Source organism: Lemur catta, chromosome 5 (assembly GCF_020740605.2).
Source record: "Lemur catta isolate mLemCat1 chromosome 5, mLemCat1.pri, whole genome shotgun sequence".
In the NCBI taxonomy this organism is placed as follows: domain Eukaryota; kingdom Metazoa; phylum Chordata; class Mammalia; order Primates; family Lemuridae; genus Lemur; species Lemur catta.
This window is the reverse complement of record NC_059132.1, coordinates 85538649-85551904: the sequence shown is the minus strand read 5'-3', so window position 1 is coordinate 85551904 and position 13256 is coordinate 85538649. Positions and strand designations below refer to the sequence as shown.

The following is a 13256-nucleotide window of genomic DNA, read 5'->3' as shown; positions in this document are numbered from 1 at the left end:
TACTGTTTCACATACACTTTACACTAAATGTCTCCCAGAGCGCCTTCTCTGTTAGGGGAAAATGCCACCTGTCCTTGGGGATAGGAGTTCATGGAATATAGTATTTGAGGAGTCAATTAATAATTAGATCCATGTTAAAAATACATATCAGTCACATCAACTGAGAAAGAAAAGCAGCTGGCTGTTTGGTTCGATGGACAGGGATGATTAATGAGCATCTTGTCAATTGTAGACACAGGGTACATACATCACAGACCTTCAAAGAATTCACTGAAACAAGACGACCAAATTTAGGCTTTGACTTTTCAATAGCCTTCAAAAAATCCATTTCCAAATCTCCAGGCCTATCCCTTTTAAGTTCTATCTGACTCAGACATGAAAATGCCAGTAGAAATTCCTTTGCAAGTCAGGGTATCTATTGCCCCCAATTTATATGTACAAACTTCACTTGGCCTTTCACTATTACTTAGTACTGTACTTTAATAGGAACCATTTATTCTGTTTTTGATTTTTAGTCTGATATATAATTGGGTTTAAATCTCTTTTAAACAATAATGCCATGAGTGCCTTATGTTGTAAATATTTTTAAAAAGGAAATATATGATTATATTTTATGTCCCAAATTAAAAAGAGTAGCTCTTGAATTGGCACAGAAATTTAGCCTCATTCCTAAAAAGGAGAAAAGGGAAGAGGAAGGGTGACATATTGTTTACACACAGAACCACAGAGTTATCTATCCAAAATGGAGCCTTGCCTACGTGACTCAGTTGTAGGAATGTTCTGGGGCTGGATAACTTTCCAAAGAAAGGTTTAAAAAGATAAGCTAAAGGTGGTCCCTCCCTCAAGTGTTTTGTTTGAGTGATAAAATTCCTTTCAGTGCATGAAATCTTTTCCTTGTGTTACGGTTTTTAAGTGATAGTGTGCAAGCTACTGGGTTTTCTTTTATCTAGAATCTAAAACACAAGCATGTTTTAAATGTGAACAAATATAGATGTATCCATCAGCCACCAACTTGAGAAATGGGCAGCCACTTTCAACCCTTCCAAATGTTGAGTCATGCTGGTTTATCGCTGGATCTCTCTTGTATATGTCCGTCTTTCCACATCCCAGTGCCAGCACTCCAATTTGGGCCTCTAGTGTTTCTTAACTGGATTTTGCAATAGTCTCCATTCAGATCCCTTTGAGCCACACTCCATGGTACTGCCACTGTGCTGTGTGTGAAGCTATAATCAAGGCCCCTCAGCTGGGCATTCGGGTCCTAAATGATCTGGGTGGCCTCCTCTCCAGCCCCAACCCCACACGTGCATTGCATTCTAACAATCCCAGGTTGCCCACAGTTAGCTTTGCTTGGAATGTTCTTAGCTCTGACCATCTGGAAAACTCCTTAAGTACAACTTAATAGAATATAACCAGGCAATTTAAATTTATAACCTTAGAAACAAGGAAATAATCCAAAACGTGAACTAAGGTCTATCCACAGAGCTATTTATCACAGCCTTGTTTATAATAGCAGAAAAAGTGTGTGTGGGGAACAACGTAAACATCCAAAAAGAGTAAGGCAAATAAATTATGGGAAGTGGGATAGTATAAATGAATTCAAAATGATATTGAGAAACTTTCAAAAGACATGGAAAAGACAAGTTTATTCTAGAAAGGGTTTAAAGGGACTTAGAAAATGCAAATATCTAAAGAGATGCTTCAAAAGCAAAAGAACAAAGAAAAAGAACAAGGACAAAAATAGAGTCAGAGATGAGGCTAAAAAATACCTTTTGGCTAAGAGCCCTGGAAATTGGGCTCTTAGCTTTCTATCAACAAACAGAAAAAATCCAGACAGTATCACAATTCAGTATGTACAGTATAAAAACATCCCCCTTGCTTGGGAGAAATACAGTTATTCCATACATGATCTGCTCTGATTCGTCCTCATGAAGAAGTCAGACTACAAAATCCTAACAAGAGACACAATGGCAAGTTTCTTTCTTTTTTCTTTTTTTTTGAGACAGAGTCTTGCTGTGTTGCCCAGGCTAGAGTGAGTGCCATGGCGTCAGCCTAGCTCACAGCAACCTCAAACTCCTGGGCTTAAGCGATCCTACTGCCTCAGCCTCCCGAGTAGCTGGAACTACAGGCATGCGCCACCATGCCCGGCTAATTTTTTCTCTATATATATATTTTAGTTGACCAGATCATTTCTTTCTATTTTTAGTAGAGACGGGGTCTTGCTCTTGCTGAGGCTGGTCTTGAACTCCTGACCTCGAGCAATCCACCTGCCTCGGCCTCCAAGAGTGCTAGGATTACAGGCGTGAGCCACCGTGCCCGGCTGGCAAGTTTCTTAAGATTGATGTTTTACCGGAATCTCTGATAAAAGTGATGGTAATTGTACTAGGTAACTCAATTCTCCTGTAGAGAGTTAATATGAAATAATGCATGTTTTTAGTTTTTTTGTGAATTTACCTTGTTACAGAAGTACATTTTTAAAAAAGAGAAGGACAAAATTACATTTTGATTAATCTTCCTGAAGAATAATTTTTTTTAGTCACACTTCTGACATGTTTAATGAGATTGAAGTTGTGTTTGCTGAAAAATTACCTGGAGTCCAGCTAATCTAGCTTGACAATTAAAAATAGACTATCAGAATGAATAATTAAGGGCCAGGCGTAGAAGCAGGAGGATCAGTGAGAAGGCTACTGCAGAAGCCAGGCAAGAAGCAAGGGTGGTAATGATGTTAGCAATGGTCACACAATAGTACTAGTAATAATAAGGGATATAGCATCTTAGTATTGTAACAACAGCAATATTAACATAATATAAATATCTAGGTTTATCATTCTTTGTCGGGTTTTAGAGTATGTAAAAAACAATTTTTAGTTAGCCAACTTTAATTGGATTCTTAAATCAAAATCCAAGTTCCTTCATGGACCTCTTTTTCTGTTAATAAAAGTCAAGCCTAAATTAAAAATAAAACACACAAAAAGCTCCCGACTGGGGAACAGGGAGTTACTGTTTAATGGATTCAGATTTCCATGTTGGAGGTGGAAGATGTTATAGAGTTGGGTGGTGGCAAGGGTTTCACAGCAGCGTAAATGTACTTTTATGCCACTGAACTGTACATTTAAAATGGTTAAAAAGGTAAATTGTATGTATATTTTACCAAAAAAAAAAACACAGCAAAAAATAACTCCAGGATTATCTGATCTAATATATAATCTTTCTCAGGCAAAACTGACATCCTATTGTAAAGAGTGAGCCCAACAAACCCTGGGCCTTTAGAGCCACGTACACAGCCTGATGCAGAGGCTGCTCTCCATTAGCTCTGTTTGGAACTGGCTGGAGTGTGCAGATGTTAATCAGCAGGCGGGCAGTACTTTTTGACAAGCACTATTTCAGAGTAGGTGTTATTGGTTGTTTACTTTATTCAACCACCTCCCCCTGCTCCAAAATCGAAAGACCTCCTTTAAATCCCGGCAGCATAGACAAGACTAATCCTGGAGCTATTCCAGGAAACACTATTTATGAAATAAGTACAGGTTGAGTATCCCTTATCCAAAGTGGTTGGGACCAGAAGTGTTTTGGACTTTTTCCAGATTTTAGAATATTTGCATTATCCCTAATCTGAAAATCTGCGTGTCGGTACTCAAAAAGTTTCAGATTTTGGAGCATTTTGGATTTCAGATTTTTGGATTAGAGAAGCTCAATTTGTAATTTGTTTACGAACAAGTTAAAAATTGGGGAGCATTTACCAAAGAGGATAACTTGAGTTTTGGAGGATTTTATTTGTCATCCAACTCTGACGATAACAAGTCAGCAAGACACACTGCCTCTGCAGGCTCCATAACCAGTCAGAGCACTTATTATACATATGAGACGCTGTTTTTCTCCACCTTCTATAGTGGGATAGGATGGGGAAATGCAAACAGCTCACCAGTGGATTATTATGAAATAAGCTAAAGGGGCCAGGGCACGTTTCTGTTCTAGCTCAGTGGAGAATTCTGATTGGGCCATGAAAAGACTCTGACCCTGGAGGAGCAGGTGTGACAAGCACCAGCATCCCAGGGTCTTTGGTTGGTTTATGCAACTTAGAGCTAGATCAGCTTCTGCCGATAGTGTCAGAGGCCAAAGAATGGTCAAAATGAGCCACAAATAATCTAATAGTAGTTATAGTAAATTCTTTCAATGTAAGTGAAAAGAGCAGGATGCTAAATGATACTAACAGTACTGTATCTCAAACTTGCAAAAATAGGCATAAGAAATGAAAGGAAGGAAATATATAAAAATGTTAGCAATAGTTACACCTGCACAAGGGAGTTAGGAAGATATTTAAATATTTTATCCATTTTAGGAGTTTTCTATAATGAGAATGTAATGGACAAAAATAAACCACTGCTAGAAAATATGAAGACATTACTTTTTTCTGCAGAGCCTTTCTTAACTTCCTTGTGCCTGGTATTAGTTCCTCCAAATTTTTTATACCTTCTGCCATTATTGTTGCACACACCACTCCATATCCTGATTACTTATGTAAATTCCTGTCTTTCCCACTAGACTATTTCCTTTAGAGCATGGCTCATGCCATTTAGCTTTTTATCTCTTCTACTTCCCACCATTTGTTGCATACGGTTGCTAGAAAATGTTTTTCTAAATGAAGAATTTAGTTACTAAAAAGTTTATCATGAGGGTCATTCTTGTTACTGAGCAGCTTTTAGTTTTTTCCTCAATTGAGGAGAAGAGTTTACAAAATCAAAGGAAAAGAAACTAACATACTGTCAAATTGGTGAGATGCTATAGCAATAGAGATGGAAAAGAATTTAACAGGCACATAAGGAAAGGATGCATGTATTGTTTTGCTTTAAAAACAATGGCAAACAAGGACTTTTGGCTTGCCCAAGGAATTCACATTCTTTCTGAGACACTGTGTGTTTGAAATTGAGTAGTTAAATAGACACATGAATAATCGTTAAAGAACAGTAAGGACACCATGGGATAAAAGCCATGGAAGAATCAGAGAGCCTAATTTAATCTCTGCACAAGAGAAGACAATAAAACTTCAATAAAATATCTTTTGTGGCTAAAAGCCATAATTGCAAATACTAACCTGAGTCACAAAAACCAGCCCTAAAATAAAAGTATAATGCATACTTTGGCATATGTATGATGTAGCAAAACCAAAGTGTCTTGGAAAATGCCTTAGTGGTGTATTAGGCTCAAATCCAAACCACAGAAGTTAGAGCTGTCTGACGCTGACGTGCTGTGTGTGCCGCTGTGGGTCTGCACCTCATGTTAGGTGCACACATCCAGGCTCACCCCAGGGGGACGGGTCTCGCCTTCGTGTGCTGGAGAAGGACTGGGTAAGGATAGAATGAGGGGGAAGAAATGGTAGGTGTGTATGCGCATGACTTAACTTTAACAATCACCATGACTACAGATAAAGAGGAGAAGTCTTGTAATAATTCATCATCATTTGTGCATGGGTCTCAGAAAGAGACAAACAACAGAATGATTTTGAAAGAGTCGTGGTACAAGAGTATACCTGCGTGATTTGGAAAGACATCCTAAATGGAAACGACAGACAAGAGATGTACCCAGTATGTCATGAGTTATGAGGCCAAGGAAAAAAGTATGAAAGAGGGAAGATGATAAACTGGAACATTTTTTGAAACGGTTTTTACTCCAAGGAGATGCAAAGAATTCTGTGGATGAGTCAGCCTGGAAATAATGGGAAAGAGAGTCTATGAAGTTCATAGGAGCAAAGGCTTAATAATACCCCAGAGAAAATTATCTAGCAAAAAGCAAATGCCAGTGCATTTGTTTGATAATATCCATTAGTGCAAACTGTCTGGCACAAACCAGCAACAGGCATAAAAATATCATGATTTAAAAATCAGTATGGAAAAAATGTATGAGCTATTCAAAGGGTGGATATGTGTGACTAGTATAAGATCAAACAGTAATTAACTATAACTGTGTTTGGTAACGTTCAATGTATTTTTTTATTTAAAGCAGGATCCACAATAAGGAAATAAAATTAGATGGACAGTAAGGAGCTGGAAGCAAAACAAATCAAGGAATAATCTGAGAACAAAACAATTATTTAAAAAAGGAGGAATCTGAAGCCAAATGAACTGGCCTACAGCAAGGACTGATGTAAATAAAATGTAAGTTCCTAAAATTTTGTGTGTTAAATATTAAAATGCTATTTTTTTCTTGGTTACTATTTAAAAAATATACTATAAAGGGAGATCTGGAATAATATATCATGAAAATCTAAATACTATTAATGCAATTTGTCATAATTAAAAATTGAAATCAGCCAAATGTTCTAAAAAAAGGACATGGAAAATTAAATTGTGGTATATCTATGGCTTGGATATTATGCAGCCTCCAGCAATTATATATGTACAGTACCAAGAAATTTATTCATGATATAACTCCAAATGAATAAATTATTTTATAGTCTGTGAATTATAGAGCTAAAGTAATGCTATGTATGTAATTTTAAAAACAGATTTTCTTAATTACATTTGTGAAGTTCTTTAGATTCTCAGGAAAAAGTAGCTATTTAACTTTAATTGGCTTTGAATTTTTTTTATTAGTAGTACCCTCATTGGGTATAAATAATCTCCAAGTAGGATATTAAAGGAAAGCACTTTACTTGCTTATAACTATGAGGCTTTGCAAAATACTTAATAAAATACTGCAGAGATGAAAGATGTTACCCAGAGAGGTATTCTGTAGTTCACAGACTGCCATTCTTTGCCAGTATTTCTGGAAGTCACCAAATAAACACTAAGTATAACATCTAGAAGGATTTTATATACAGCATCCTCATATGAAGGAAACTGCCAAATCTCCATGCCTCCTGATGTATGATTTAGTCTTAGGGATAGTTGGGCATCCACAAACTATGGGCAAGTGAATCATACTTGAAGGTTTTGGCTGGGGCCAGCAGGGCGTACATTCCTAACACCTAATGGTCAATTTGCCTATGAGTATTTCAATTAAGATCTATTTCCCTTCAGAGTTTCTGCATCTATTTGAGTATCCTGTCTTTTTTGTTGTTGTTGTTGTTGTTGTCTCTTTGTCATTTTGGGGATTATTATTAATAAACCAATTCTCTAAAGGCATATTTTGTTTCTTGAACAAACAGATTGTTTCATATCTTTGTGGTGTATCTTTTCTATTTTATTTACTTTTATAGAGTCTGTAAGAATTTTTAAAGCCAATCTTTCTAAATTAAGAACTTTTTTTTTTTTTTTTTAAGAGACAGAGTCTTGCTCTGTTGCCCAGGCTGGAGTGCATTGGAGCGATCATAGTTCATTGCAGCCTCGAACTCCTGGGCTCAAGTGATCCTCCTGCCTCAGCCTCCCGAGTAGCTCCCGGGTAGCTGCATGCCACCATTTTTTTTTTTTGTAGACATGGAGTCTAGCTATGTTGCCCAGGTTGGTAGTGAACTCCTGGCCTCATGTGATTCTCCTACCTTGACCTCCCAAAGTGCAGGGCTTACAGGTGTAAGCCAATATACCCGGCCTGAAGAACTTTCCATCAAGGCATAATCTAATTTTGAGTTTAGGACACTTGCACACATGGCAAAAAACACTAAAAAGAGTTTTCAATTAAGGAGAAGGGCTTTTTTATGCAATTTTAGAATATTTTATTTAAATTATTTAGATTTATTTAATTTTAATGATTTTTTAAAAAAATTTCAGACAACTTAACAGTAAATTTCAATTAGGGAGAGGGATTAGGGTTATCTGAGAATCACCTGGGGAGTTTTCCCAATTACATATGCTGGCATCCTCCCCTAGATTCAGGAATTTTGGGGAATTTGAGATTTGTATTCTTTTTGTTAGTAACAAAAATAATAGGGAATGGAATCTGCTTTTGGCTTCCTGCTTACTCCTGACCATAATCTGATTTCTGAGCCCTTCATGAGCATTCACAAAATATTTTTAAGAGTTTGTGATTTTAATTAAACTAGTACTGGAAAAGCCAGAATTGATCTGGAACATCATAGATCTGCTGTTCAAGAAAACTTGCACTGGGAGGCCACAGCATCAAATTCTGTATCATGAGGTTCTAGTTCAAAGCAGTAAACTTCCTTTGATGCAAACGGGATCAGAAAAATAAATATTTCCAATTTCACGAGGCGAAGTGTTTTCAAGGACAAAGGTCATACAAAAACAAGAGTGTTTTGGTTGTTTGCAATGTACACACAGAAATGTTGAGGCAGGCGAGGCCCAGTAGGTCCGAGCCAGGAGGCTAAGCAGGCAGGCTCCATGCACGCCCCAGTCCAAAGCCTAGTGACTCACCGGCAGGGCAAGATTCTGACGACGTCATTGGGCTTGTACCCTTCAATACAAACGGCGCAGTTGTCAAAATCGGGCTCTGTTTCCTGCAACAGGGGAAGCACAGATGAGCCTACTTTCTTAGCTTCAACTCTTGTGTAAATACCCAAACAACAAACCAAAGAGCCTGGAGTGAAGCTTTCAACAACAGTCCTGGTGCCAGTTTCTTAATCAATTATTTACTATCTCTTGGCTTAGTTTCCATTCCTTCTAACTTCTACTTTCTGTTTCTAGGTTCCACTGCAAGTGCTTCTGTGAGGAGAACCATTTTCTAATGTGCCATTCCTGATACTGCTCTCAATTATAATTAAAGGTGACATATCAAAATCTCAAGGATGAGAAATAATATCTATGGAGAAATATCTGAATTATACTTAACCTATCCATTCCTCTGGGATCTAGTTTATAAAATAAATATAAATACAAACACAAAATAATGGTTTCAATTTTTTTAAGTATATAAATCTCTTTTAATACCTCACAATATGTTACTTATGTAACAGTTCTTGTACTTTTATTATTCTCTGATTGAGGGGGAAAAAGTAATGACCAAAATGTACTTTAAATATAGTCATGCTTTTAAATGAATTTTATCTTATAAAGCCCAGTTTTTACATAGTTGAAAAATATTAATAATGGCACATAAATTGTGAGATAAATCAATTATTCAGACTAGAGACAACATCTGCTGTACATGCGGAATTGTGAATTCCTTCTAAAGCCCCTAAAGGAGTCCCAAACCCACATATTGTCATCTATTGCTCTAAACCTTCTCCTGGGGGTTGGGGTCCCGAAAGCCCGGACTATACTGCTTTGCTGTCCCTCCTTTTGGCTTTATTCGATTATTCTACAGTAAGGGAGGCTGTTACAATGGCTTTGAGGTTCTAAATACCAGATTTCAGAGGGATTTAATATAATTCCTGCATTTAAACTGTAGACTTAAGTGGAGAACACAGCGCAGCACATAATACTGTCTTTCTTGCAAAGATTCATGGAAAAAGTTTCTCAGGTCATAATATCAGGAACAACCATTTTGTTTTTATCTTGTGGGATGCTGGAATAAGGTAATTAAACATTGTTTGAAGATTATTCCTTCTTTTCATTGGCTGCTAGAAAACCCCAACCTAAATTTAGGACCCATTTCTGTTATACATTTTAGGTGATGCACTTGTTTACTAATTTTATCCTGGTCCTATCTATGTTTTTGTATACTTACTTTTCCATTTCTCTAGTTTTCTATCCAGATATTTTATTATCCTATTGTATGCATTTTCTGAACTGCTTTAAATTTAATAAAGAAGAGTATAAGTAACAGACACTTACAGGACAACTATTAGTATGTATTTCCCTTTCCCATCCTTCCCTCTCTTCTACCTGGCTATCAGAACTGTTAAGAGCTTCTTTGAATAGCTCCTCATCGAACAGGAAAGAGGCTGTTACCTTGTCACCCTTCTTGATGGTCCTGACTTGGAGCTTGCTGATGGCTTTCTTTGCTGCATCTCCCAGTCGGCGCTGGAAAAGAAAGAAAAGCTACTTGTTGGGAATAAAGATGTGTAATTCTTGACTCCATTCATGATAGTATTTAATAAACCAGGGCAGCTAGCTCTCAAGTCATGCACAGGCGGCATAAATGTTAACAATGATGGCTGGAAGGAATGGGGCAGAGGTTCCTGCACAAAGTGATCCTCCTAACTGAGGTCTATGAAAGAGCTTCATGCCCAGTATCAAGCAAGTGGCATACGACATAGAAAGATCCTGCCCAACGGTTCTCCAGGGCAGGTTACATCTGTACAGACTGGCAAAAAAAAAAAAAAAAAGTTTAGTAATTTGGTAATTTGCCACTCTAGCCACTCAATTTGTGACATAGAGACAGTCAATCTGGAGTAGCTGGAATAAACTTCGTCTCCTCTTTTTTACAGTCAGGGTTTATTGCTTGTATAATCCTTTCAATTTGCTCAAGTAGACCTAGGTTTAAATTTGGTCTGTTCCATCCTATGGCATCACATTCTCATATGCAAATTTCACCTCCTTTATGTACACGTGTGAATGTGCATATAGAAAAAAATATAAACCATAATGTTCGGTTTAGCAAATAATTATAAAGCAAACACCTGAGTAACCACCATCATCCATTTCAAGAATAATGTATCATGCCTCCCCTTTTTTTGATGGAGAAAATTACTGTCCTAATGAGCCCTGCAATAATGCAACAAGAGGTGAACGAGGAAGACTGAGAGAAGTACAGAGTGGGGAGAGAATTAGATTTTAATCTGTCAAGGAAAAAATGGTGTGTTTGTATGCTTGTGAGTTTTCTCCATGATTAATCTCCTTTGGTATACGTACTTCTGGTCTGCAATAGATTTGCAGCAGCTGTAAAACACATTTGAAGGACTAAGATTAACAGAGATAACATTAAAATTTTTTTATATTAAGTATTGCCTTTATTTATACCTCCAAAAGCATGTATTCACACTTAATCTCCTTACATGCAAGATCATGCTACTAATACTAAAGGGCAGACCTCAGATTTCCTGAAAATAATTTTTAAGATTACAGAAGTTTCCTTAAAGATCTTTTTAAATTTTAAAAAGAATATTTGAAGGTTTTGCTCTCAAAAGTAAACTTATACAACGTAACATGTTACAGTTCTACAATATTTTAGGTTTACAAAAATATTTTATCCCCAAAGATTGTAGTTGACTATTATAATCTCTATCTTTCACATAGGCTCTTATGCTGAGAATATTATGCACATCACCTTAAAGCTAATCCCGACCAGAGCTCAATGGAGATGTTTCTATCTCACCCCACAGTGTCTCTCTCTCTCTCTCTCTCTCTCTCTCTCTCTCTCTCTCTCTCTTTGTACCATATTTCTGTACATATTGGTAGCTCTAAGCCAAAGTTGAATATGGCTCTAAGGCAAAAATGCAAGTATACTTGTAAAGAGGCATCATTGTATTTTGTTCTTTTTTTTTGTTGTTCCTTTTTTTAAATTTCAAAGTATTATCGGGGTACAAACATTTTGGTTACATAAATTGCTTTTATACCATTTGAGTCAAAGTTATAAGTGTGCCCATCAGCCAGATAGTGTGCATTGTACCCATTAGGTGTGATTTACCCTCGCTCTCCTCCCCCTCCCACTTGCTTGATTTCTATTGAGTTTTACTTCCATATGTGCATGTGAGTATTGATTGATTAGTTCCAATTTAATAGTGAGTACTTGTGATATTTGGTTTTTCATTCTTGCGATACTTCACTTAGAAGAATGATCTCCAGTTCCATCCAGATTGTTACAAAATGTATTAGTTCACCACTTTTTTTATGGCTGAGTGGTACTCCATGGTATACATATACCATGCATTACTAATCCAGTCATGTATTAATGGACACTTGGATTAATTCCACATCTTTGCAATTGTGAACTGTACTGCAATAAACATTCAAGTTCAAGTGTCTAAAATGACTTGTTTTTTCTTTGGGTAAATACCCAATAGTGGGAATGCTGGATTAAATGGTAGTTCTACTTCTACTTCTTTGAGGTATCTCCGTACTACTTTCCATAGAGGTTGTACTAGTTTTCAGTCCCACCAACAGTGTGTAAGTGTTCCTTTCTCTGTGCACCCACACCAGCCATCTATTGTTTTGGGACTTTTCGATAAAAGCCATTCTCACTGGACTTAGGTGATATCTCACTGTGGTTTTGATTTGCATTTCCCTGATGATTAGAGATGTTGAGCATTTTTTTCATATGTTTATTGGCCATTAGTCTATCTTCTTTTGAAAAGCTTCTGTTTGTCTCTTTTGCCGACTTTTTAATAGGGTTGACTTTTTTCTTCCTGATTTAAGTTCTTTGTAGATTCTTGTTATTAGCCCTTTATTAGATGTATAGCATGCAAATATTTTCTTCTACTCTGTAGGTTGTCTATTTGCTCTAGTGATCGTTTCTTTGGCTGTGCAGAAGCCTTTTAATTTAATCAGGTCCCATTTATTTATTTTTGTTGTTGGTATGATTGGCATTGGGGTCTTCTTCAAGGGCTAATTACCTCACTGAGTACTGCATGGCTATGACATAAACTTTTGCCTTTCTGTTCTCCTGAGAGCTTTACACTTTCTTCTAAAGCAGTTTCAGGGACAATTTTAGTTCTCATTCTTTAGGAGACAGAAGCATTTCTGTTTCCCTTGGTGGCTGAGACTTGGTATATTCCTTTCCCTTCTCTTTTTCTCTGTGAAGTTCAAGTTTACTTTAAATTCCATTATTTCCCTTGTTACAATATAGCCTGAGCATCAATATGTACAAAAGAAATCAAAGGGCCATGAGCCATGTACATACAAAAAAATAGGGAAAGGTATCCTGAGGGAGAAGTAAATCTGTCAAGCAAACTTTGTTGAATGTCATTACCAGGCCTCGCATAAAACAAATCAAAACAGGTCTGGTTTCCTTGGATCAGCCTCAAAGGCAATATTGTTTATGAAAACTCTGCTTAGTTTATCCGATTTTCCCATATTTGAAATAGCTACCATCTATTGGGAGTCGTGTGGTTTTCAGAACACAGACCCAGTCCTTGTGTCTGAGACAGGCTGTCCTAGCAGGCAGTGAGAGTGTCCCACAGCGTCACAAGAAGACAGGCTTACCAGCCATGGCCATGACAGGAATGCTGCTTGCTGGGTTTGCTTTCTCATCCATCAGGGTTTTCGTAAGTAGGGTAAGAATTAGTGAATGACAGCAGAAGTGGCACATCTGGGTTTAAGGGGCACATGCCTCCTTGACCTCCTGGTGGGAAGGGAAGAACTGTCTATAACACACGCTGGCACTCAGGTTCAGGAGTCTGTCATGAATCTGGCCTTCACCCCAAAGGTACAGAAGAGGTCACTAGATGGCAGGTCATTAGATGGGCAGAATGAAGACGAACCTTAGCA

The 13256-nt window shown here is 37.3% G+C and overlaps 1 protein-coding gene across 4 annotated transcripts in view; it reads right to left on the bottom strand.

The window, feature by feature from the left end:
* Nucleotides 1–13256, bottom strand: part of RNF150 (ring finger protein 150) — a 221691-nt gene that overhangs the window by 57452 nt on the left and 150983 nt on the right. For all 4 annotated transcript variants that reach the window (XM_045552225.1, XM_045552226.1, XM_045552228.1 and 1 more), the window contains 2 exons: nt 9780–9851; nt 8304–8386 (listed from right to left, as the gene is read on the bottom strand). In XM_045552225.1, the coding sequence (XP_045408181.1) occupies nt 8304–8386; nt 9780–9851 (155 nt within the window). The remainder of the gene's footprint in view (nt 1–8303; nt 8387–9779; nt 9852–13256) is intronic.